At 43.3% G+C, this 24,880-nt stretch overlaps 3 protein-coding genes across 21 annotated transcripts in view; 2 read left to right on the plus strand and 1 right to left on the minus strand.

The window, feature by feature from the left end:
- Window positions 1-1,652: 1,652 nt before the first annotated feature.
- On the plus strand, window positions 1,653-21,800 carry PHF10 (PHD finger protein 10). Of its 4 annotated transcripts, none has more exons than XM_059940798.1 (12): window positions 1,653-1,715; window positions 5,781-5,887; window positions 8,362-8,492; window positions 9,120-9,203; window positions 10,089-10,222; window positions 10,313-10,462; window positions 11,137-11,246; window positions 13,231-13,384; window positions 15,287-15,442; window positions 19,972-20,080; window positions 20,344-20,532; window positions 21,618-21,800. In XM_059940798.1, exons 2-12 carry the CDS (start codon window positions 5,835-5,837, stop codon window positions 21,701-21,703), a joined length of 1,356 nt encoding a protein of 451 aa, XP_059796781.1. In that variant the 5' UTR covers window positions 1,653-1,715; window positions 5,781-5,834; the 3' UTR covers window positions 21,704-21,800. The 4 variants fall into 4 exon arrangements, with proteins under 4 accessions (XP_059796781.1, XP_059796778.1, XP_059796779.1 ...); XM_059940795.1 differs by lacking the exon at window positions 1,653-1,715 and adding an exon at window positions 2,957-3,052; XM_059940796.1 differs by lacking the exon at window positions 1,653-1,715 and adding an exon at window positions 2,957-3,052 and having other exon boundaries at window positions 9,126-9,203.
- Window positions 21,801-21,879: 79 nt separating this feature from the next.
- C12H6orf120 (chromosome 12 C6orf120 homolog) lies at window positions 21,880-23,576 on the minus strand. 2 transcript variants are annotated; one of them, XM_059940801.1, is made up of 2 exons: window positions 23,493-23,576; window positions 21,880-23,219 (listed from the first exon to the last, which is right to left on the minus strand). In XM_059940801.1, exon 2 carries the CDS (start codon window positions 23,173-23,175, stop codon window positions 22,621-22,623), a length of 555 nt encoding a protein of 184 aa, XP_059796784.1. In that variant the 5' UTR covers window positions 23,176-23,219; window positions 23,493-23,576; the 3' UTR covers window positions 21,880-22,620. The 2 variants fall into 2 exon arrangements, with proteins under 2 accessions (XP_059796784.1, XP_059796783.1); XM_059940800.1 differs by having other exon boundaries at window positions 23,401-23,574.
- Window positions 23,577-23,701: 125 nt separating this feature from the next.
- WDR27 (WD repeat domain 27) overlaps window positions 23,702-24,880 on the plus strand; it is a 158,757-nt gene continuing 157,578 nt past the window's right edge. For all 15 annotated transcript variants that reach the window (XR_009506100.1, XM_059940807.1, XM_059940805.1 and 12 more), the window contains exon 1: window positions 23,702-23,837. The gene's annotated coding sequence lies outside the window, so the exon portion shown is untranslated. The remainder of the gene's footprint in view (window positions 23,838-24,880) is intronic.

Below are 24,880 nucleotides of genomic sequence, written 5' to 3' on the forward strand. Positions count from 1 at the left end.
TCAAATTCTATGTCAACCTTAAAATCTTAATTTTTCTGGTTGCAAGTAAATTTTCTCCCACCTGTGAACGAAAAATGTTGCCTGCCGTATCAGTAAACAAAGGATGTTGCAGACATCAAGCCATCACGTTATGGCCACCCGACAGTCAGCCCTGGGGGAACTCAGGATGGAGGTAGGATGCCCCGCCGTCCCGCAGTCAGGTGCTGAAGCACCCGCCCACCCCGGCAGTGCACCCTGAAGAAACTCAGGATGAGAAAACACAGGATACTGGCCCCCAGTAGCTGAGGTGCACATCAAAGGAATGCTTTCAGTGAGCTCAAACTCTTGCATCTTCCCATATATAGAAAAGTACTAAATTCCTTAACCTGAGATATCTGGTTTTCTTTAAATAACTGTAATCTTTTGATGTTCCGACTACCAGGTCTTTGTTGTAAAAACACCTGTATATCCTGGCTCCCCCATTGCCTCTTCGCAGCCGTCCCTCAGAGTGATCTGAGAGTCCTGTCTCCTGGCTTGAAGTCCTCAGAATGTCCACCGAATAACACGTAACTCTCAGCTTCTAGGTTGTGCATTTTTTTTCAGTCAATACACCTAAATTGCCTTTAAGTACAACTGTATATTTGTATCATATTCTTTCAGTGTTGAAACTGCCTATGTGCAGCGATTGTAATCCGCAGGGTGCCACCTTAATATTATGCCTTACCTTTCACGTTGAAAGGCTGAATCAATGTTTATTGACTTGGAATGAAGAGTTTTAACTTTGTATTTGATCTAAAGACAGAATACCCAAGGGACATGAGTAGACCCAAGTAACTGAATATACAAATATATATTTAACATTAAACTCTATCCAGAGAATCTAACTGAGGGTCTGGATCAGTTGAGGGAATTTGGGGGAAAGATGTTGGTTCTTCTTGGCTCATTCAGACAATTAGGCCATTTTCTTCAGTGGGCTTTTGACAGGGAAATGGGGAGCTGCTCTGACTGAGGTTGTGAGATAAAGCAAAGTCTAGATTAGCAGCAGCTTGTGAGTCTTGGGTTGTTGGTGATGCCATCTCTGATCTGATGCAAGTGGAGAAGCCAGGAAAGGGTGGGCTGGGAGAGTCAAAGGAGGTCCTTTGTGTCACCGTGATGGGCTAGAAACAATCCCTTTGTCTTATCTTTCCAAACTTGTCTGCTGAGTGTAAGCGAAAATAATGAAGGAAAGGGAAGCCATATTGCATTCTAAATCCAAGAATCTTCTCTGTTGCCATGAAACAAGTCATCTACACTCTCAGATACAAAGCGTCTGCTGAGAGGTCAACTTTAACACATTTCTGGCACCATTGTCATCTTATCACAGCTGTCTCTCGTGTTCTTTTAAGGTTCAGTTACTTTGTTTTTTGCTTTTAATTTTTGGTGAAGTCCAAAAGTGACCAGGTGAAGCCTAAGAACGAGGATTAATAATAAATTCAGTTCAAATAAAACAGGTCTCTTTCTTGGTGACTTTTATGGGCCTACCATTGTACGCACTTTACAACAACACTTAAGATTCAGTAAATGATCGGCTAAGGCTACGCAGCCAGGAAAAGCGGAGCCAGAACCCAGCGGAGGCCAGCCTGCTCCCCAAATGTTCCGCTGCGGAAGCGCTGTCCTCCCTCTCCGCATGCTCGCTCTCCCGTCCTGGGTGGGAGCTGCTGCGGCAGCTACATCCCAACAAAGTCGAACGTGAACTTGTAAGTTTATGATTTCCGCACGCACTGAGGTGAATGTGGATAAACTTTTCAAATGAAAGCAAGCTGAGGATGTCTTTGGAAAGTACACATTCCATGGCAGGTGGTTCAGGAACCCCAGACAGCTCGAGGCCGCGAGCAGAGAACAAAGGCGGACGACGGGCAGCGACTGGGAACCGGGAACACCGGGAGATGAGGCAGGGCCCCCACAGCCCACCGCGACGAGGCCCCCGGGAAGGAGGGTTGGGGAGGAGACCCCCGGGAGGGAGGGGACGCCCGGAAGGGAGAGGACCCCCGGGAGGGAGAGGATGGGGGTGAAGACTCCGGAAGGAGGAGGAGGAGGGGGCGGGGCGGTGAGGACCCCGGGAGGGAGGGGAGGGGAGAGGCGGGAGAGGGACCCCTGTAGGGGGAAGAAGGGGGCGGGGACCCTCAGGAAGGAGGGGGAGGAGGAGGGGAGGGGGAGGGGCGGGGAGCCCCGGGAGAGAGGGGGAGGGGACAGGGGCGCGGACACCTGGGAGGGAGGGGCGGGGAGGGACCCTCGGGATGGAGGGGGAGGGGGAAGGGCGAGGAGCCCCGGGAGGGAGGGGGAGGGGACAGGGGCGCGGACACCTGGGAGGGAGGGGCGGGGAGGGACCCTCGGGATGGAGGGGGAGGGGGAGGGGCGGGGAGCCCCGGGCGGGGCGAGGTGGGAGGAGAGGGCTGACGTGTGAGGGGCTGGGCCGGGGGCGGCGGGGAGGGGGCGGCGGCGAGCGCGCCCAGGGCGGCGGGCCGGGGCGGGGCTGGGGGCTGAGGGGAGCGGCGGGAGGTGGGGCCGCGGAGCGCGCCGGGCTGCGGCGGCCGGTAGGCGGGGTAGCGGCGGGCTAGGGCCGCGCGGGGCCGAGGGCAGCGGCCGGGGGGCGGCGGCGGCGGCGGCAGCGGGCGCGGCGGGTGGCGGCGGCGGCGGCGGCGGCCGAGGGAGCAGAGGGCCCCGCGGGCGCGCACGGCGGCGGGCTCGGCGGGCGGCGTCCTCGGCGGCGGCGGCGGCGGCGGGCGGCGCGCTGGCGGCGGCCATGGCGGTGGCGGCGGCGCTGGCGGGCCGCGGGGCGCGTGGAGGCAGGGGCCGGCCCCCGGGCGGCGGGCGGGCGGAGGGGGCGGGGCCCGGGCGGCGGGCGGCCCGCGCTGCGGCGGCGGCGACGGCGGCGGCGGCGGCGGCGGCGGCGGCCGGGACGAGGCGGCGGCGGCGGCGGAGGCGGCGGCGCGGGGCGCTCGGGCTGATGGCGGCGGCGGGCGGCCCCGGGACTGCGCTGTCCCCGCGGCCGTGCGACAGCGACCCGGCCACCCCCGGAGCGCAGTCCCCGAAGGTGAGGAGCGGCGGACCGGCGGCGGCGCCTCGGGGCCGGGGCCGGGGCCGGGGGCCTGGGGGCGGCCCCGGGCCGGGGGCGGGGGTGGTGGCCGTGAGGGGGCGGCGGGGACCCGGCGCCGGGCTGGCCCGTCCGGCCCACCGAGCCCTGGCACAGTCGCGGAGCCCCGCGCGGGTCCGGGGGCGAGTCGGCCTCGGTCCGAAGTCTTTTTGGCGGTTTCTGCGCCGAAGGAGCTTCTGAGCACGTCCCCCGGGGGACGTTCTGCTCCGCGTAGAAATAAAACTTTCCTCAGAGACGGAGAGAGTTTTCTTCACGTTAGTCTGGGATACTATGTATGTTTTTAAAAGCGCCTTCATTTGAGGAGTATCTTTCTGAAATATTTGAGCTCTTCCTAAAAAATAGAAATGTGTACAAGTGGAAAAACAAGCCAGCCAGTTAATGAACTTGGTTTGAGAACAAATAACCGTTCTGTTATTTTCAGGCCGACTTTTTTGTTTTCAAGTTTTGTAGTTTGCACTGTTTTAAGGAAGTAAAACGGACTTAGTGTTTTAAAGTCAGAGATGAGTGGAGAGGAATCGAGATGAGCGGTAGGATGTCGTGCATTAAAACATTTTGTTTTCAAGGTTAGTTTACTAGTTTGTGACAGAAGGTTGGAATGGAGCGATGATTCGTACAACCTCAGTATTTCAGTTGTAACTGAAAAGTTGGAATTGGAATGTGATGGGGACCGGAACCCCAAGGACCCGTGTCTTCGCTGATCCGGGTTCAGCGTTGACATAGGGACGGATCTTCGGTCACCTGGAGAGGCTGCCCCTGCCAGGAGCCCCTCCTGTGCGGTCCTCTGTGCACGGGGACTCTCGGGTGCCCCGACCGGTGACAGCGGCCAGGCGGTGCGTCTCCGCACCGCTGTGCTCGCAGAACCTGAGGCTGGGCCTGCGTGCGGCGGGGGGCCGGGGCCCCCGAGTCCAGGCCCAGCTGGAGGAGCGTGTCTGAATCAAGTGTGGGACCCCCAGAAACGGGTTTAATCCCAAGGTGGGAGCCGCCTGTGACTCTGAAATGCAGATAGCTGATATCGGAGATCTCGGCAGCCTTAAAGCTTAGGACTTCTGGGTCAAGATAGAGGTTGCAAGCAAAGTTCTTTCAACTTAATAGTATTTCATCATAATATTAGGAGGTATATTGCTGTTTGACCTCTCCGATGTTCACCTTATGTAATAGCACATTTGCCTAGAATTTGTAATAGTAAATTCAAACACTACTTGTGAAATTGTGGTTTCAGCTTTTCTGAGGACTTCGCATTTTTAACTTTTTGTCTCTTTTTGAGTGTCTAAATTTTTTAGCCAAGGGAAATGTGCTTAAATGGATATTAAAATCCTTAAAGTGTTCAGAAGCAAGTAAGATAGAAATGATAGTCGAATGCTTATTGAATATGAAATGTTTCAATTGGGAGACTTACTGTTATGTGTAAGTTTTTGGGGAATGGATATAGACTGTTCTCCGTCTCCTACCTGGTTGCTTTTCTTAATAGGAGTATACAGAGCTCTTCAATTGAATGCTTATTTTGTAAGAACTGAAAAGGAGAATATTCCCCGTTTTTTGCTATTTGGTAAAGAATCTGAGTAAATTCCTAACAGGTGGAGCCTTTTAACACTTTATAATCATATCATCATAATCATATTAACTAACTTTTACTGGGCACTTAATTGTTCCCTAGGCCTTGCTCTAAGGGCTTCCCATGTATTAACTCATTTAATCCCTACATTAGCCAAGTATTGGAGGCAGTATTAGGGTCCCAGTTTTACAGATAAGGAGCTGATCACAGAGGAGAACCACTCAGCCCGTGAAGGGCACTTTCCAGTAAGATTCCAGGCAGGCCAGCTTTGGCATGCTTGACCAACATACTTACTACCTCTGTATTCTTAGAACCGTGGTATTTAACAAAATTGTATTGTCTTAGGAAGCTACATTACCTTGATTTTTTTTTAATCTGTTTTTTTAAGCCTTAACTAATATGCGATTAAATTAATTTCCTGACACTTGATAACATCATTCATTGCCTTAATGAAACGGTCTAACTTAACAGCCCTTCATATTGTCACGTAGTGGAAGATGTCGCTTAAAATTTTTTTAAGCCTGTCCTTTTTGGGAGGTAGTGTGTGGTTTTATATAGATTGATGGCTCTTACTAGGGTATATTTTTGCTAAATTTTTGCAGTGTAAGAAAAAAATTAACAGGATTGATCATCTGTTTTTAGTCCTTTTGTATCCTCTTTTCACAGGGATATAAGTACCTAAAATAGCCAATTAGAATAGTCCAATAAACCAGCTGTAAGTTGAGTTAAACACTGAATGATCCGTACATTTTTATCCTAGCTAGGGTAGGAGGATTTGCTTTAACTTCAGAGTATTGCAGCAATTTTATGTGTTTCTCTAAAGCAGGAGGCATTTTAACCTCTTGGTAAGAAAGCAAAAGTAGATTTAGACTTACAAGTTTACTGAAAATTTTCTTACTTTGATTTGTATTGATTTGTATTAGTTATTAGTTTTTCCCAGGTCTTGCCCATTCCAAATTCTTGTCCCTCGTTAATTATAGTAGGAAGTTAACATTTGTATAATCCTTAGAAAGCCTTTAAGTTGAGCCTTTTAGCAAGTCTGGGAGGATACATAATTAATCTTTCCTTATTTATTATTCTTTGTCTTGTTATTTTTTGAATCTTTTAAATGTTTAGGATGATAATGAAGATAATTCAAATGATGGGACCCAACCGTCCAAAAGGAGGCGAATGGGCTCAGGAGATAGCTCTAGGAGCTGTGACACTTCCAGTCAGGATCTTGGGTACTGTCATTTTATTGCTTAATAATGTTTTTTGTGGTACGTGTCTTTTCTCTGCATTAGCTCCCTGCTCCCCATCCCCCAGCCCTGGCAAAGGCAATTATTAAAGATTGTAAAATGTTTTTATTGTGTTTTACAATGTGACAGCAAAGTTGCTTTTTGCTACTTAGTGCAATTGAAAAAAAATTTTTTTTATTGTGGTAAAATACACTTAAATTCACCATTTTAACTATTTTTAAGTGTATAATTCAGTGGCATAAATTACATTCACAGTGTTGTGTAACCATCACCACCATCCATTTCCAAAACTTTTACGTAATAAAATTCCCGTTTCGCGTATCCCCAGCCCCTGGCGGCCACCATTCTACTTTCTGTCATTATGAATTTGCCTATTCTAGGTACCTCATGTAAATGGAATCATACAGTGTTTGTCTTTTTGTGTCTGGCTTAATTTGGTTAGCATTTCTTCAAAGTTCATTCATGTTGTAGCTTGTGCTAGAATTTCCTTCCTCTTTAAGGCTAAATTATATACTCCATTGTTATAATTATACTCTATGTTATGTTTATCTCTTTATCTGTTGATGGACATTTGGGTTGTTTCTACGTTTTGGCTGGTGTGGATAATGCTGCCTTGAACATTGGTGTATAAATATATTTGTCCAGACTTCTTTGGGTATATACCTAGGAATGGAACAGGTGGGTCACATGGCAATTCGATGTCTAACTTTTTGAGGAGCTGCCAAACTGTTTTCCACAGTGGATGCACCATTTTATATTCCCACCAGCAATGTACAAAGTTTCTGGCTTCTTCATATCCTTACCAGCTTGTTATATTTCCTTTTTTTTTTTTTTTTGATAACAGCCATTCTAAAAGGTGTGAAGTGGAATCTTGCTGTGATTTTGATTTGAATTTCCATAATGACTAGTCAAATTGAGCGTCTTTTCATGTGCTTATTGGCCATTTGTATATCTTTGGAGAAATGTCTGTTTAAGTTTTCTGCCCATTTTTAAATTTTTTGTTGTTGTTGTTGTTTAGACATTCTTGTCAGACGTAATGATTCGCAGATATTTTCTCCCATTCTGTGGGTTGACTTTTCACTCTGTTGGTAGTGTCTTGATACACAAAATCTTTCATTTTGCTCAAGTGCAAATTATTTACTCTTTCTTTTGCTGCTCATGCTATGAATCCGCTGCTCAGATTTCGCAGTGGATTCATATCTAGAATCCATTGCTAAATCTGAGATCATGAAGATTTACCCCTATGTTTTCTTGTAAGAGTTTTCTAGTTTTAGTTCTTACATTTAGGTCGTCGATCCATTTTTTAATTAATTTTTCTGTGTGATATGAGGTAAAGGTTCAATTTCATACTTTTGCATTTGGTTGTCCAAATTCCCAGCACCACTTTTGAGAAAACTGTTCTTTCGTCTGTTACTTTTAATTGGCTAGATGCATAAAATGGTGTTATATTCTGCCTGTATTATCCACTGATGAAGTTTAGAGGTTGAAATGGTCCAGGTCCAGACATCTGTAGTCTTTACTATTCAGGATTGGGGATTGATCTGCAGTGCACTGGGTATGTGGAGTCTATGTGGTTTATAGTTCAGTTTATTGAGAAATAGGTTTTTAGAGTTCTGCTTTCTCTGCTGTTTGTGACTCACTGAACAGAAGATGGGAAACAGAAGTTGATTATACTTTGGGTGCCTGAAATAGTAGCTATGGGTGCTAAGCCCGTGAGAAAGAATTCAGAACTGGTATACTACCCCGATTTGCAAAAGCTAAAAAATGTTGCCTTTGTTGCTGACAGTTGTGAGTCTTTGTTCTTTGTGATATGTGGAAAATGTTATTTCCAGTGTACTTTTTTTTAAAAAAATTCATTTATTTTTGGCTGCGTTGGGTCTTCATTGCTGTGTGCGGGCTTTCTCTAGTTGCAGTGAGTGGGGGCTACTCTTTGTTGCGGTGCGCGGGCTTCTCATTGCGGTGGCTTCTCTTGTTGCAGAGCATGGGCCCTAGGCATGCGGGCTTCAGTAGTTGCAGCACGTGGGCTCAGTAGTTATGGCTCGTGGGCTCTAGAGCGCAGGCTCAGTTGTTGTGGCTCGTGGGCTTAGTTGTTCCACGGCATGTGGGAAGAGATCTTCCCAGGCCAGGGATCGAACCTGTGTCCCCTGCATTGGCAGGCGGATTCTTATCCACTGCGCCACCAGGGAAGTCCTCCAGTGTACTTTTTTGCTTTGGTATTCCAGATGGTTGTTTCTTTTATCTCTACCTCTTTTGTAATTTCATTGATGCACATGAAATCATAAGAACTTCCTTGTATTACAAAATCATAGAAGACTGAGAATTTAAATAATTAAAATAGTTTTTCCAAATCCTTAAAATATATTCTCAGAAATGTTTAAAAATGAATATCCTTTAAAACAAAAATGATTAAAATTTTATAAAAGCTACATTTAAGGCATAATATATATTTCTGTGCTTAGCTTTAGCTACTATCCAGCAGAAAATTTGATAGAGTACAAATGGCCACCTGATGAAACAGGAGAATACTATATGCTTCAAGAACAAGTCAGTGAATATTTGGGTGTGACCTCCTTTAAACGGAAATATCCAGGTATTAAGTCTTAGTTTATATAACAGATTAAATCTAACTTTTAACTAATAGTAATTCTTTTTGATAGGTTGTCAAGTTCTGAATATTTGAGTACGGATTATTTATAACGTGTTTTATATTCTTCTGCTTGCTGATTTTTATTTGCAGCTTTCATTCATTCAACATCTCTCTCTTATGCCTTGTAAACTGATTTACAAGTAAAATGAGGAAGATGAATTTCCTGGAAAAGCTTTAGGGAGAAATCATTTTGTAGCCACATGAATGAACTAAGGGTTTTGTTTCTTGACTGTTGCTCCTTGGCCTTAGGGACGGAGGTAGCTACATCTGCTATATCTGAACTTGGGAGAGGCTGTGTTTCGTCAGCTAGTTTAATACAGTTATTTGTCTTATCTTCTGGCTTTGGATTACTCTGTTTTCAGTTTTATTTTAACTTTCATTTTTTTAATTTGTAAGCTTTTTTGTGTAGTCTTTTAATAATATTTGGAATATATAACAGTGAGTACTTTTTTAAATCCATGAAGATTTTAACTTTAAACATTTTTTTTAAGTTTTTTAAGCTTTTAAGAGTTTTACAAATGCAAAAGACTATTTTTGATAGTCTTTTATTCTTTTTTTTTTTTTTTGGAGATTTAGAGCGACGAGATTTGTCTCATAAGGAGAAACTGTACCTGAGAGAGCTAAATGTCATTACAGAAACACAGTGCACTCTAGGTAATGAACATTAATGAGGCGATACCGGATGAGTATTTATTTTCTTTCCCAAAATATTTTACAAAATTAATAAATAGATTGAATTATTTAAATGCTAAACTGTTAACTTCATTTTTGATTATTGTTAAAATACAAAAGAGAATGATGTTTTATAACAATATCATTTTCTAATAACTTTAACAGAAGTGTCAAAGTGTGTGTATGTTTTGTGTGCAAAATTTGTACAGTACTTTTTAAAAGTATTAGTCCTTGTCTCTTAAAAGGCAAATGTTGCTCAATTTTTAGTTATGTATAGTTATCTCCCTGCTTTATTTGTAATTTTCCCTTCATAAATATATTAAGGCAACTTTTTAATATAAAACCATGGGAGTTCATCTCAGCAGTTGGTGTAATCTGATACCATGAGTTTCGAAAATTGCCTTTGTGACTTATGTGTGTGTGCTGATGCTTTTGGTGAAATCTGAATTGGCTCTGTAACATTTCTCGTGTATCGAATTTGAAGACTAAGAACTGAAGCAAACTGAAAAAGCCTTTTCTCATCTAGTATCCCACGTTGATGCCCGTGGTTAGTGCGCGTCATTATGTAGCAGTTGTTTCTAATAAAGGGATATATGTTGATATATAGTACGTAGATCTTAAAAAAGTTTTGGTTGAAAAATTGATTTATTTGCCTTTGCAACTTTGGTAATCTATTTCTTTTTAGTTCTTTGACTTTGTATTATGAATATTATTTTTTATTATTTTTGAATGTATTAAACTATTTTGCTTTGACTATTGGAAAACTTCTTAAATGTAGAGTAGTTTGAAGGAAAAGCAAATTTTGAAAAATGGTATGTTCACTTAGCCTTGAAAAAGCTTCTTTACCTTTTCTTTGGTCTGAAATAGGCTTAACAGCATTGCGCAGTGATGAAGTAATTGATTTAATGATAAAAGAATATCCGGCCAAACATGCTGAATATTCTGTCATTCTTCAAGAAAAAGAACGCCAACGAATTACGGATCACTATAAAGAATATTCTGTAAGTATCTAGGTAACCACCGTCTTGGTTTGGGGGAATGACGTTTTATAAAGTTAGATGTGACTTCCAACTGTAATATTTTTATTTCAGCAATTGCAACAACAGAATACTCAGAAAGTTGAAGCCAGCAAAGTGCCTGAGTACATTAAGAAAGCTGCCAAAAAAGCAGCTGAATTTAACAGCAACTTAAACCGGGAACGTATGGAAGAAAGAAGAGCTTATTTTGACTTACAGACACATGTAGGATCTCTTACATTTATTAACCCCTGAACCTCGCTAATTGCTTGTTACCGTAGGCTACTGAACACCCTTACCGTAATGTTTTGTACCAGCAGTGTGTCCTTTTCTTCCCCAGAACCGAAGCTGTCGTTTCTCATGTGCCTGATGCTGTTTGCTTCACTTCTCTGCCTGTGTGCGCTGTGCCCTCTGCCTGTGTGCGCTGTGCCCTCTGCCTGTGTGCGCTGTGCCCTCTGCCTGTGTGCGCTGTGTCCTCTGCGTTTTGGTTGGCATATGCTCCTGAAGGAGTCTAGTAGCTGCACAGCACCCCTGTGTGACCCAGGGGTGGGTATAAGAGGTTTCCATAGTAGTGCGTGTACTTCTCACTCTTACCACACGAGGGTAAAACTTACTGTTTCCGTTTCATACATGAGGAGGTTGAGCTCCAGAGGTTTTATAAGTAGCCCTTAAGTGGTGAGCAGACACACTGCCTTTCCTCAGAAATGATGGCCATGGTAAACGAGACAAACTCACTAGAACTAGGAATACCAACCCCCTTAGGTCATAGCTCCTAATGTCTCTTACATTTTTAGCTTTTGGGGGGAGAAACACGGTAGAGAGCAAGAGGGGACTGTTTTCCTAAAGCCTTGATTCTTCGCCTGGAATCGGGCGTGTCTTTCTCTTTGTGTTTAAACCAGGTTATCCAGGTGCCTCAAGGGAAGTACAAAGTGTTGCCGACAGAGAGAACCAAGGTCAGTTCTTACCCGGTGGCCCTCATCCCTGGACAGTTCCAGGAATATTACAAAAGGTACTTAGTTGTTTTTTTTTTTTTTACCATTAGTATCAGTGTTGGTGAGGGACTTCAGAGCCTTGTGTTTGTCTTCTAGAAGTTTTTAGCTCTATAAGCATCACCATAAGATGTATAAGATTTGTGTCAGTCTTTTCTATCTACTGTGGTTCTGTGGTGAAGAATGCTCTTTACAGAACTTGAACATCTGCTGACAAAGCCTGGGGTGCCATCTCACTGCCCACCTGTTTGTGTTTCTGTGGACAGGTGCCAGGGGTTCTCCAGACCTCCATCCTTAAAGTATGGTCCATGGCCCAGCATCGCTGGTGTCACCTGGAAGCTTATTGGAAATGCAGACTCTCAAGCACGCCCCCAGACCTTCTGCCTGGGCGTCTGCATTTTCACAGATGCAGAGGGCGTGAAGGAAGGCACAGAGTGGCTGTGGGGAGGCATGGCCACCTGGGAGCTCCTGCTACTCTGGCCTGGCCACTGCTTCCATTCCTGTAGCAAGAACGCTGCTTGTCTCTCCTTTCCAACCTGGATGTAACTGAAAACAGGGCCCACAGCGTCGCTTGTGTCAAAATCTCAGCTTTTACTTCATAAAAAACCTTATGCTTTCTAGGATAGAGAATATTCTTTAGACAGTAGTATTTAAAATAGACTATACGGGCTTCCGTGGTGGCGCAGTGCTTAAGAATCTGCCTGCCAATGCAGGGGACACGGGTTCAAGCCCTGGTCCTGGGAGATCCCACATGCCTTGGAGCAGCTAAGCCCATGCGCCACAACTACTGAGCCTGCGCTCTAGAGCCCAAGAGCCACAACTGCTGAGCCCGCGTGCTACGACTACTGAAGCCCGCATGCCTAGAGCCCGTGCTCCGCAACAAGAGAAGCCACAGCAATGAGAAGCCCGCGTACCTCAACCAAGAGTAGCCCCCGCTCGCCACAACTAGAGAAAGCCCGTGCGCAGCAACGAAGACCCAACACAGCCAAAATAAATAAATAAATAAATAAAATTAAAAAAATAAAATAGACTATACAATCATACTATTTGAAAGTCAAATTTAAGTCATAGGTCAGCAAATTTTCATTTTCTCACTTTGGGCAAAGCACATTATTGAGTGATAGGCCTGTGTCCCAACCCCTGTGCTTTTTGGTGTGACGTCCTAGGTGAGCGGGACGCTGATCCAGTGTTCGCTCCGTACTGCGGTTCCGAGATCGTCGCCGCCTGTGCGATCCTGCGGGACGGCTCGGACGGCATCAGCGGGCCGTGTGCTGACTGACCTGGGGAAGGGGTTGCCGATCCCGAGCTTCGGATAAAAGAGATGATTACATTTGTTAGAATACATGCTTCACACATTGGTTTAAAATAATTTGTTACTGGAAATTTTGTTTCTTAAATAGTATCTTGTACGGTGCACCGCTGTGACTTACCTGTGTTAATTTATTTGATGCTCATGTTCGCTCTGTGAGGTGGACTTGTTATCATACCTGCTGTACAGGTGAAGCAGCAGCAGCGCACAGGCAGTGAGGACTCAGGCAGGGTTCCGTATGGCCACAATTCCGTCCTTGTCTGCTGACATTTTTTGTGGGGGGAGGGTGTTGAGGGTAAAGGAGAGAGGCATAATCTTTTGATAACAAGAATCAAATATATATTTTATACTCTTAGACTGGTGAAAAAATGTTTAAGCTTTTTTTTTATTCCTTGTCCCTATTTGAGTACCAAAATGAAAAAATTATTTATTGCCCTTAATCATTTTTCAAAAGTATTTGCGGTTAATATTAAGGCTATTATCGTAGTTCAAAATTAGTCCATATATATTTAACAGTAAAGGAAAACTGGGGACTTCCCTGGCAGTCCAGTGGTTAAGACTCCGAGCTCCCACTGCAGGGGGCACGGGCACGGGATGGAACCAGTTCCATCCCTGGTTGGGGAACTAAGATCCCGCAAGCCATGCGGCACGGCCAAAAATAAAAAGGAAAACTGAAAATCCTCTCTGAACTATAGGTACTCGCCAGATGAACTGCGGTATTTGCCATTAAACACAGCGCTTTACGAGCCCCCCCTGGATCCTGAGCTCCCTGCTCTCGATAGCGATGGTGATTCAGATGATGCCGAAGATGGTCGAGGTGATGAGAAACGGAAGAATAAAGGCACTTCGGTGAGAACGTTTATCTTCAGTAGGAGGTGTCTCCTTTTCCTTTGAATTTTTGCTCATTGCTTTCCTGGAGTGTTAAATTGAACTTGTATCACTACCCTCTTTTTGAAAAACGACAGTTGCATGTAAGTTCCAGAAAGCTTCCATCAGGAAAAGTTATTGATTGTGTGTGTTGATACGGACTATCTGTGTGTGGCCTTTGGTAAGTTTTATCCTTAAAGTTGCCCCTTTGTGGTTTTCACAAGCAGGTTAGGCAGGGTACTAGACATTGGTTTACAATCTTATGCTTAACCATCTTGGGTTAGGGGGAGCACGTTAACTTGTGTTCCTGTTGCTTAATTAATAGTCTTCGGCCTCTTCTAGGATGATGTTAAGGTTACCAACATGTGTGCTGTTAGTTAGGTTTTCCTGCATGACTTTTTTTTTTTTGTAGCAAAATGCAATTGCAGGACAGTGGGGAAGTTGGTGTGCTCTGTGGAACTGAAGGAGAACAAAAAAGACAGTAGTCAGCGGTTTGATTTTTATTTAGCATGGCATATTAAGCGGCTGGCCGTTTTATACCTTGCTAGCCGACCTGAACCTGGGGTTGTGTTAGCATTAATGGGCACTACACTTTGTCAGTAACAGCTTCTAAAACATATTTAGTGATACATGTTGCATAAAGTAAGATGCTCTTCAGATACTAAAGTGATGACGCTGCTTTTCTTCCGTCACGTTGGTACAGGGGTGCGGTGTTGTGACGAGGGTGTGATGAAGTCGACTTTCTCCTACACTGCTAGTGGGAGTGTCGGTTAATACAGCTTTTTGGGAAAGCGTTTTCACAGTCTGTACCAAGATTTTTAACTTCCATGGAATTTGACTTGGCAAATACACTAATAGAATTTATCCGAAGAACCTGATCAGATGGTAACAAAATTTAATTAGGAAAAAATGTCCATTGGAGTGTTATTTTCTATAGCAGAAATTAGAAATATCATGTCCACAGAGGGTTATATATTACATTTACATGGTAGAAATGCGGTTCAAAGAATATTTAATGATGTGATGAAATGCACGTAACACTTAAAAATATTAAAACGCAGATGCACACACACATACAATGTAATTCAGCTTTGTGTTTGTGTTTTAAAAAATGAGGGCACACATGTAGGTAGGATATGTGTGTGTTAGTGTGTGAATCTGGGTATCTGTACAAACACGTAACTAGAAAAGAGATACATCACGTTCCCAGGCATTGTCTCAGGATGTTTACCAGGGTGGTTATGGATAACCTGATCTTTTCTTGTATAATTTTCATAATTTATATGAACATAACATTTTTATTCTAATTAGAAAATTTAAATTAAAAAATGAAGAATTAAGTGATTATTGAACTCCTAAACTTTGAACATGTACAGTATGTCTGATACTGTTGTAAATACTTGACGATATTGGCCCTCTGCCTAGTTTAACATTAGGAAGTTACAGGTGTGGGCCTGAAGAACTTCTTTAATAACCGTTATTACTCAGTAAAAATACCCACACTTAGTTAAAGCAGTTTCTTTTTTAAAGAATAGTTTTGTGTGAAACAAATATGCTCCCTTGTGACATGGTAAAATGTTGTTGAAGCTGTGTCGTGTAATAATAGCTGAAGTAGATAATTCTGGACTGTTGACTGAGGTCAGAAAACAAAGTCGATTAAGGTGCTTGCTGATATAAATGGAACTAGCTATAATGTATTTATAAGATGGATAAATGATTCTTACCATGACTTCTTTAGTCTTGCACTGGAAAATGTTTTCTTAGATTAGAATTATCTCTTTAGTTTTGAATTGATGGAACTTTAAAGCTTTTCTTGGATATCTGCTGTAGTTTTCGAATCTGCATGAGTTCCAAGGAACCTGTGTTTGTGCCTTTGACTTGCAGGACAGCTCCTCTGGCAACGTGTCTGAGGGCGAAGGCCTTCCCGAAGGCCAGGACGAGCCTCTGCAGGGAAGACAGAGGTCCAGGGACAAGGCTGCTTCTGCACGAAGAGATGCTTCCAAACGTTCCGTACTGTCCAAGCCGGTTCCTGGGTACAAGGTAGAAGAAAAAAGCCCCTGACTCAGCTTCCTTCCTGACCAGCCTCTCTCCCTGAAATATTTTAACTTTGAATTGCAAAGTTGTGGAGCTCCTGCCTGCTGCACTTCACTAGCTGTTCTTTTGTGGTGTGTGCCCTCTGTCAGCCTCCTTCCTTTTTGCTTTATTTTCCTGGTGGCTTTTCTGTCACTTTGGCCATGGTTTAGCTTCTGTTTTCTGTATACGTACAATTGATAAGAGAATCTTTTTTTGTTCTTCTAAGTAATAACCAGGCAAGTATGGGTTTTTAAGGAGTGATCCAATAGGCAGAACTTCATACTCGTTTCCTCAGAGTAAAAAGCGTCGTGGTCTGACACTGACCACGCCCTGGTACTGGTACTGGTGGAGCTGGGCCCGCTGAGCCATGCAGTGGGGAGGGAGCCCCCTAGGCCAGGCTGCATCTCTGCAGTGCCTTTCGCTAGGAGCCATCTGGGTTCAGTCTAGGAACTCTTCGGTCCACTCACTGGCCACGTTCAGCTAACCCTCTGGTGGAGAACAGTAAAACTGGTCTACGTTGTGGTGGCTTTCAGCCTAACCTTGGCAGGTAGCCTGTGCAGTTCTGTGACAAGGATTTACACATTATCTGGCAGGTGATTTGGCTTAGATGCACTTGTTAACTTTTTGATCCGGTTATTCTCAGAGTCAGGTAGCATGCTGTCAGCAATAGGGTTATTTTTATCATTTCCTCCTGCCGTCTGCCCCTTCCCCTTCAGAGGGTCGGGTGAGAGATGAGTAGCCTTATTCATATATGGGGATTTAAGAGTATCATAAAAGGAGTAGAATTAGCTGCAAGCTTTATGTTTTGAATGGTGACAGTAAGATACACAGTTTTCAGTCTGGTATGTATCAGTATGCTTATTATGTGGTTATGAAGGTGTTTTGAAGGAGCATTTTAGAGTAAGTTGATCAAAAAGTTTTGCTGAGCGGAGTTGCTGAACACTTGTGTATGTCAGGTCAGGGTTGTGGTGTATAATCCAGAAGCACAGGTTCAAGTGGCCGCTGGCCAGTGTCCCTTCAGCCTAAGCAGAGCCCTTCTAACAGTCCATTGCCTTTCTTTTCCTGAAGTAAAAAAGCAACGTAACAAATTAGCATATTCCATATTTAATTAGAAAATGCCTTTATGTCATCAGCTTTCAAGTATCTGTTTTTTCAGCCCAGCTTCATTCAGCAAGGACGGCTGCGCTAGGCTGCAGCCATGTGATTTTTGTCCTTGTTTTACATACATAGCTTATCTAATTTTTTTAAACTAAAGATTTAAATTAATGCTTAATAATTGAAAGCAAATGAACTCCAGAGATTACATTTTGGAAAGTTAGCCTGCTGTGTGTGCTAAACTGTGCTTCTGGTCCGAGAAGAGCTTGGAATGGGAGTTGCAGCTCAAAGCACACTGTCAGTGTTACATAGACCTTTCAGAAAGTAAGCCTGGATTAATCATGGGTTAAAAAAGAAAGAATACTGAAACATGTTTAGAGGCTGAAAATGAAGAACTACTCAATGCTATCATTGATTTAAGGTAGAAGAAATAAATTGATTAACCTAAATTGGTAGTACTCAAGGGAGTGATATGCAGAACGCACGTTTTATAACCTTCTGTGAACATTCTTAGTACCTAAAAATGTTTCAGTTATTTCAAAGTTTGGAACAACCAGTATCTAGACAATACATTAATGTGAACATGTTTATTAAAAGTTAACCTCTCTATGAAAAGTATTAATAAGCCAAGATGTGCCTAAATATTAGGGTACTTTAAGCTGAAGGTCATATATATAAATATGTTTTAAAATATGGGAGTTAAGAAAAATTATAATGTATTTGATGTCTTGCTTAATAAGATTCACTAGTGCTTGCCCTTAATTTGTAGGACAGTATTGTTTAGGTTACATTAACCTGAAATTAAAGCATAATCATTAGGATTCAGGCCTATGTTAAAAGTATATAATTAAATCTATACTATATTAGTGCTAACATGAAAGTCTCACTATCTTTGGTTGTTTTTCAAGCAGGAAAATAAGCGTATTGTGAGCCTTTTATTTGAGATGCTGAGAACTCTTAGGGAGATTATTTTAATTTTCTTGTCAGTAGTGAAATGTTGATGTTGTGCTGTTACGAAGTAGGACTGTCTCCATCAGACAGGTATGGAGGGCTCCGTTCATTAACCTTCAGAGAGCTCCATACACTGTTCCCTTCCTCCGTCACCACTGCAAAGCCCGAGAGACGAGCTTCCCAGCCAGCGATTGGTACCCGACGTGTACAGTGCTGGATGTGAGCAGTGTGGCTTCTGAGAGAGCTCAGAGTGCTTGAGTGAACAAAGTATTTTTTTATATTGAGCTGTGGCATCATCATAGAAAATGCTGCAAAGCTCTCTCTCTCTGTCTCTCTCCCTCCCTCTCCACCCGTCTCTCCCTCTTTTCATCAAGATGAAGACTATTGGGTAAGAAAAATTTTAAGTGGTTTAACAAAACATTATGATTTTAAGCTTAGAAGTAAACCTAGAATTTTCTTGGTATCCCTTTTATCATAGGTGTTCAATGTATATTTTAATGATTGTAGAACTTGAACTGCTCTAGAATGTGAATGACTAGCTTTGTGTTTTATTCCTTTTGATTTTTTGTAAAGGATCTCCTATGAGGAGTTCTTGATTTAGATTTTAATATTGTGTGGTTACTTCCTTGACTTTACTGAAAAATATTAAAGTACTTAGTATGCCAGTATCTAACTTGAACTATAAGTATTAAATAAGTGTATCTTTTACATTTAGTGCAGGTACCATAACCAAAAGATATTTCTTTTTTTGGTGGATTGAGAGGTAGCTTTCTGCTGTATATTATGGCAGTTACAGATTTGATCATAACTGAACCAGAATTTGGATCATAGAAGTGCACTTCCTAGCTATTTTTTATTTAAGTATAAGAAAACACAATGAGAACCTTTTATGCTTAGAATGTAGCAGTAACAACAGAGGGTAACTACACTGCAAGACTTAAGAGGTTTGAGCATGTGACACTATCCTTTTGTTGGGGAGCAGGGTATAAAGATATACAGGAGATGTAGAATAGTCAACAGTAAAGTTTTATATGTATGTTTTAACTTCCATGATATTTATTATTTTGTAGAGACATTTGTGATTGTTTAGTTATTGTTTTTATTTATGTATAAGGTTGACTTTTTTTTTAAATAAATAAGCCAAAAATTATTTTTGAATGCCTCTGTCATCTTTTGTAGAGAAAGATAATTTAAAAAATAAAAAAAAACCCTAAAGAATTAAGAACAAATTGTTTAGGCTGTGCAGGTTTTGAAGGTGGCAGTGAGACATTTCAAAGCTGGAATAATACAGTATGCAAAGTTGGAATTTTGTTTAGGCTCCTCTTTTGTTCAGTAACTTAGGAAAGGGAAACATAAGATGCATTTGGCTGGGTTGTATTAAACAGAAATACAATAGTTCTATTTGAAGTACTTTTTCTCCCAGTTTTTATATAAATGAACGAATGAATGAGTGAATGAGTGAATGAACATGCCCCCGGCCCCCATTTCCTACTTGGCCCCGGCTTGCTCTCCTTTCCTACCACTGCTCCATGTTCATGTGGAGCCAGTGAACATCATGTTACTACGGTCAAGGCTGTGATGTTCCAATGTCCCCTTTCCCCTCCCAGTTTCAGGTGTAGTGAACCTTCTTCTTTGTTCTTTTCCATGTGTTGCCAAGTGTTTTCTTAAAGCCCAGATGCCTTCATTGGATAGTGCCTGTTTTTAATCTGAGAAATGAATGGTACTTAAAACATAGGGTGTCTGCATATTTTAAAGTGATAATTTTATATTTTGCCTATCTGAGAACTACTTTTGTCTTTCATGTTTTGTATGTCATAGTGAATGCTTTTTCTCTTAAATATAGGCTCTTTTATTAATGTATTAGGTATGCAAAGGGAATAATCACACAACTCGGATTCCCACAAACCTTTTTTGCACATGACAATGTATGCTGAGACATCTTTCAATTAAAAATGTTAAAACATTGATTTTGTAACTTAGATTTTATAGATCTAGTTTTGCAACTTTGGAGAGTATCAGGTTTTAAACAAAATGAGCATATAAGCTGCTTACAATGGAGTCTTCTCTTTGGGAACAAGCCTAAAACTTCCATGTAATGGTCACTCAGTACTTGCATTTTTCTCTTTCAGTTAATAGTGCAGTTTGACAATGTATTAGTCTTCCCTTCCAGTTCATTATACAGATCTTACTGGGCATGTAGGGAGTGTAGAATGCTGTATCTAATCCTAACATGAGATCATGCCATTGACAACATTTAAAAATGAAATCTAAGGCTTTAGTCGGTAGGCTGTTGTACGTTGAAGGCAGATTCATGTCAGGTTATGTCCTTCAAAAAGGTCCTCATTAGCAAGTTAACCAGAAGTAAAGATAAGGCAATACAGTGATAATTCCTTTTGAACCCCCAGTAAGTTCTTCTGGCATGAATTTATAGCCCTCTTCTACCCTTCCAGCCAAAGGTCATTCCAAGTGCTCTATGTGGAATTTGTCTGAAGGGTAAGGAGTCCAACAAGAAAGGGAAGGCTGAATCCCTTGTGCACTGCTCCCAGTGCGGTAACAGCGGTGAGTATTGACACGTCTTCACATTTTCACCACCCTATTTGTTGCTTCGAAAACTAGGATTCTTAGTTGTCAGCTAGACTTGAACCAAAGAATCATCAAATATAGGAAGTCCATGTATTTTTTTCAACTTTGTGTTTTCATTCCTCTTTGGCAGTTAAACATTGTAGCCATTCTTGAGATGTCCAAGCAAACTAGCATTTTATTACGCCATATTAAGTTAAACATTCTTGTGTGAAATACAACTAATACTGGTTTTGGTTTAGGCCATCCTTCTTGCCTGGATATGACCATGGAGCTTGTTTCTATGATTAAGACCTACCCATGGCAGTGTATGGAGTGTAAGACTTGCATTGTATGTGGACAACCCCACCATGAAGAAGAAATGATGTTCTGTGATGTGTGTGACAGAGGTTATCATACTTTTTGTGTGGGCCTTGGTGCTATTCCATCAGGTAAAGATTAAAAAAGAAGGAATGTTATCTTTGAGTGAAGGGACTCTTCCAGCATTTTTTTTTTTTTTTTTTGAGGCTGCATAAACGCCATAATCACATGAAGGGCCTGGAGATCCTTCTATTCACAAGAAGTGACCAAAGCTGTGATCATGTCCACCTGTTTTTCATCCCTAGACAAGCTGACTAAAGGACAAGTGACTGCCTATAAGTTTTGGAAGTAGAGCTCAGTGTGTATAGATTGAGCCAGTGTTCTACTGAAATAGCTAAAGGAGTAGCATCAATTTGTTTCAAAGCCTTGATTTTATACATCATTTAGAAACTTAACAAAATGACTGCTATGCCTTTATACATATTAAAGCAGATTTTTGTAAATTGAGGCAGCATAACAATTCCAGATAACTTCAGAATGAACACAGAATCAAAGAATAAATCACAGTAGTCAGACTAAAACATTACACACATAATTGTGTAATTTTAGAACTTATTTGCATGGTTGACACTGTCTAATACTTTATAAAATATATGCCTAGGTTTCCTGGGACATGTTGAGATGCAAGCAACTTAATTATTCAGAGTTGCTTAGTGATTGAGATCAAGTACGTTGTAGAGCTCATCATAATGCTGTCAGATACTTGACACACTTCACGGTGCCGTGTGAGCGCAGCACACGAGCACTTGAGAGGATGCCGGCAGCGCACAGCTGCCGCTGAGCAGCACAGAAGGCTGAGAATAAGCGGAAGCAGTAACAGGTTTTATATTGGGATTTGTACGCTTGAACTCTTAGAGTATGATAGTGTTTGAATTTCAGAAAGGATTCTAACTGTTTAAAAGGTCCCTACCATTATTTAGTTCCTCCCATGACCCCTTCCCTCCCCCTGTGCATTTCACAGGGCATTGATGACACTGATTACCTTAAGGGAAGTTTGCATTTTTCTCCTTAAATTAAGGAACTCAGTGCCCATCCCACCAGAAATCCAGTGAGGATTATCAATAGCCATTGCTAAGGAAGGAGAGCTAACTGGGTTTAAAATTCAGTCCTAAAAAGTTAAATTTCATCCTGTATTAACTAACAATTTTTCTCCTAGGTCGCTGGATTTGTGACTGTTGTCAGCAAGCCCCCCCAACACCCAGGAAAGTGGGCAGAAGGGGGAAAAACAGCAAAGAGGGATAGTTTTTGACCCCAATACTGTAATGTGCATTTAAATGAAGTATTTGGTGCCAATTTACAACATTCTCATTTTTACGCCAATAAAAGATTTCTGAAACTATGTGCTTAAAATCTGCAAGTTCATTCATTTTGTTATAAGCTACTCTTACCCTTGAAACCAATTTCAGGTAGAAGAGTAGTTCCATCTTCCAAAAGGTCTTTATTTCTTAGTACTGTGTCTCTTTCCAGAAATTCGGTGGTACTATCATGCAGCTTAATTTGAAATACTTTATTACTCCGTTGGCCTAAAAGTTACTATTATTTTCATGAAATTTTCCTAATCTATATGCTTTCTGGTCTACCATGGGTAGCATAGCAAAGTTATTTAATAACGGAAGGCTTTTAATAGGAGCCCAAGATGATAAAATTACAAATGACCCGATGAGATTTGGTGCAGCTGGGTTTAGACCTGTCTTTAACTGGCACCTGCCTACCAGGAACTCCCGTTTGGACAGGAGGTGCTGTCCCTGCTTGGGGTGTAGGCATGGGGCTTCAGTCCATGCTCAGGCAAGTGTGGAGAAATCATTACATTTCACACTTGCTTTTAGTAACTCTTCAAAGCTGACACTTTGTAACTTCATAAGTCACTGCAATCATCTGTTTAGGCACCTGACAAACTAATCAAAATGGGGTTTAAACATTTTATTATGCACATTCCTTTTACAGGAATTTTGATGTTTAGAAAGAAAATAAATATCGTGCTTGATGCTTTTCATACTTCTGGGGTGACTGAGGTAACAAAACTGTATGGCTTTATTTTTCCATCCCCCATCTAGGAAAGGTAACCAGAATTCCAACCAGGTACAAGTAGCTAGGTCCACAGCGAACTGCACTCAGCTTCACAGATTAAGGGTATTATGCTCCCCAGGATGTTCAAAGAATCAAAAAAGAATTTCAAGTACCAATTTCAAAATACTAATTAATATCGTCCAAAGGACAGATTGCTCTTCTTGAGATGCATCTTCTGGAGCAGAAGCCTGCTTGCGACTCGTGTCTGTACCGTCTGAATAAGCAGTCTCACCAAACGGGTGCTGTTCGACCGTCGTATCATAATACACTTTCATTTCAAATTCACTCTCGTGGTGAGACGGGTGTCCATAGATGCCTATTCCCACGGGGCGCTGGAAGTGCGCTGGTATGAAAACCACGTCCTGGCCGCAAGTGACAGACTGTAAGTCGTACTCATCAAAGCTCGGGTGGAGGGTGCTATCGGATACATACAGGTCCGCATCACCTTTCAAGCTCTGCATCTTAAGAACTATCTTCCCCTCATGATTTAACCTCAAATAGCTGTAATTCCCAGCTCCTATCTGACCCTGAACAACGTGCAGAAGGACCCATTCTTCTGGAACTTCCTCCTCGTCAGAGACGTTCACCGAGGAGACAGCCTGAGATGCCAGAAGCAGCAGCAGCGCGCTCTTCCACGGAGCCGCCATGACTGGGGCGCCTAGTGCGGTGCCTTCCTCATCTGTGACTTGTCCTGCGGACACACGACAGGGGGAGGACGCGCTGAGCGCGTCCGGAGCCGCAGACTGCGGGCGGGTCCCGGCCACCTCGGCGGCCAGGCCCGCCCCCGGCCCGGGGAGGGGACCCGCGGGGAGGAGGACGCGCGCGAAGGCGGGGCGGGAGGGGCAGAGGAGGGGAGTGGGCCGGGGACCCACCGAGCGCGGGGTCGGGCGGAGGGCGGCTCGGGGCCCAGGGCTCCGCCGGGGTGGGCGCGGGCGGCAGGTCCGGTATCCGCCCCTGGACTCACCACCGCTCCCCGCAAGCGCCGCGCCGGGAGCATGAGGGCCGGGCAGCCGAACCGGAGGAGCCGGAAGTGAGGCGCGCCCGGAAGTAAGGCGTCCGGAGGTGGCACGGCGCCCGGAAGTGAGGAAAGCTGGCAGTTGGCCGGCGCCCGGAAGTGAGGCAAGGCCGGAAATGGGGTAGTGCGTAGACTCCGGGTTCTCGCGAGAATGCCGAGGTGGTGAGGGCGCCGAGCTGCGGGGACTCGTAACCAGGGCGACGGGGGCGGGGCGCTGGTCCTACGCCGCCGGGTGCTCACCTGGATTGCGCGTCCACTTGGCGAGTTCAGCGTCAGGTCCCAGAGGGTCCCCAGGTGAGAAACAGGTGCGCCCGAGGGACCGTTGTCCGGGCACCTGGTACCTGTTCTCTGTTTCTCGTAACCGTGTTACTTCTCGAAATGCTCCTAAGAGAAGCTTCAAACTGAAGTTGTATTTATATTCAGGATTTATTTTGTTAATTTGGAATATGGTGTTAATGGACGCCTGTTGGCCATTGGAAAAGATTCTCCTAAGAAAGATTATGTGCATTTTAGTATCACACTTTCGTGTTGATTCCAATTCCTGTGTTTCATTTTAGAACTTGCTGAATCACTTATGTGGAAACAGGTGGAGTGTAAATATTAAAAACAGGCAATGACCCTTGTGCTCCTTTCTACAGAACCTGAACTCTGCCAAGTAGCTACAAGATGTGGGTTGGTCATGTTGCTAAGGAGATTGTCATGTGTTGGGTTAAAGAATGTGTCTGTTGCTGCATTGAATAGTTACATTTGCTGTCACCTTTGGGCATGTAAAAGAGACATGACAGACTTAAGGCTGATTATTTTTAGGGGGGTTGATTTGCCTGAAGTTAGGAGAAGTTGTATCCAGGTGGGTAGTTACTCGTTTGGGTTGATGATGAGATGGCACTAGTGGACCTCAACACTTCCTCCTGCAAGAAGTATCTGGTTACCTGTGACACCCACTGAACCGGGGCTGTTCCCAAGTTTAACATTTTCCTGTCAAGAAAGCATATCAGACTGGAATACAAGGGAGTGTGTAGGTTATAGAGATACATCTGGATCTATTTTAAATCATTGGAAAAGATTGACTTTAAAACTTCAGCATCATTACTGCTATTGGTAGTCAATGATTTGTGCTTGCCTAACAAGTCATGGTGGTGTGGACTGAAAAAAATGCACAACCTAAAAGGTGAGAGTTATGTTTTATTCGGTGGACATTCTGAGGACTTCAAGCTCAGGAGACAGGACTCTCAGATCACTCTGAGGGACGGCTGTGAAGAGGCAAGGGGGAGGCCAGGATATGTAGGAATTTTTGTAACAAAGACCAGGTAGTCAGAACATCAAAAGATTACTGTCAA

This window comes from Balaenoptera ricei, chromosome 12 (assembly GCF_028023285.1).
Source record: "Balaenoptera ricei isolate mBalRic1 chromosome 12, mBalRic1.hap2, whole genome shotgun sequence".
Lineage (NCBI taxonomy): Eukaryota > Metazoa > Chordata > Mammalia > Artiodactyla > Balaenopteridae > Balaenoptera > Balaenoptera ricei.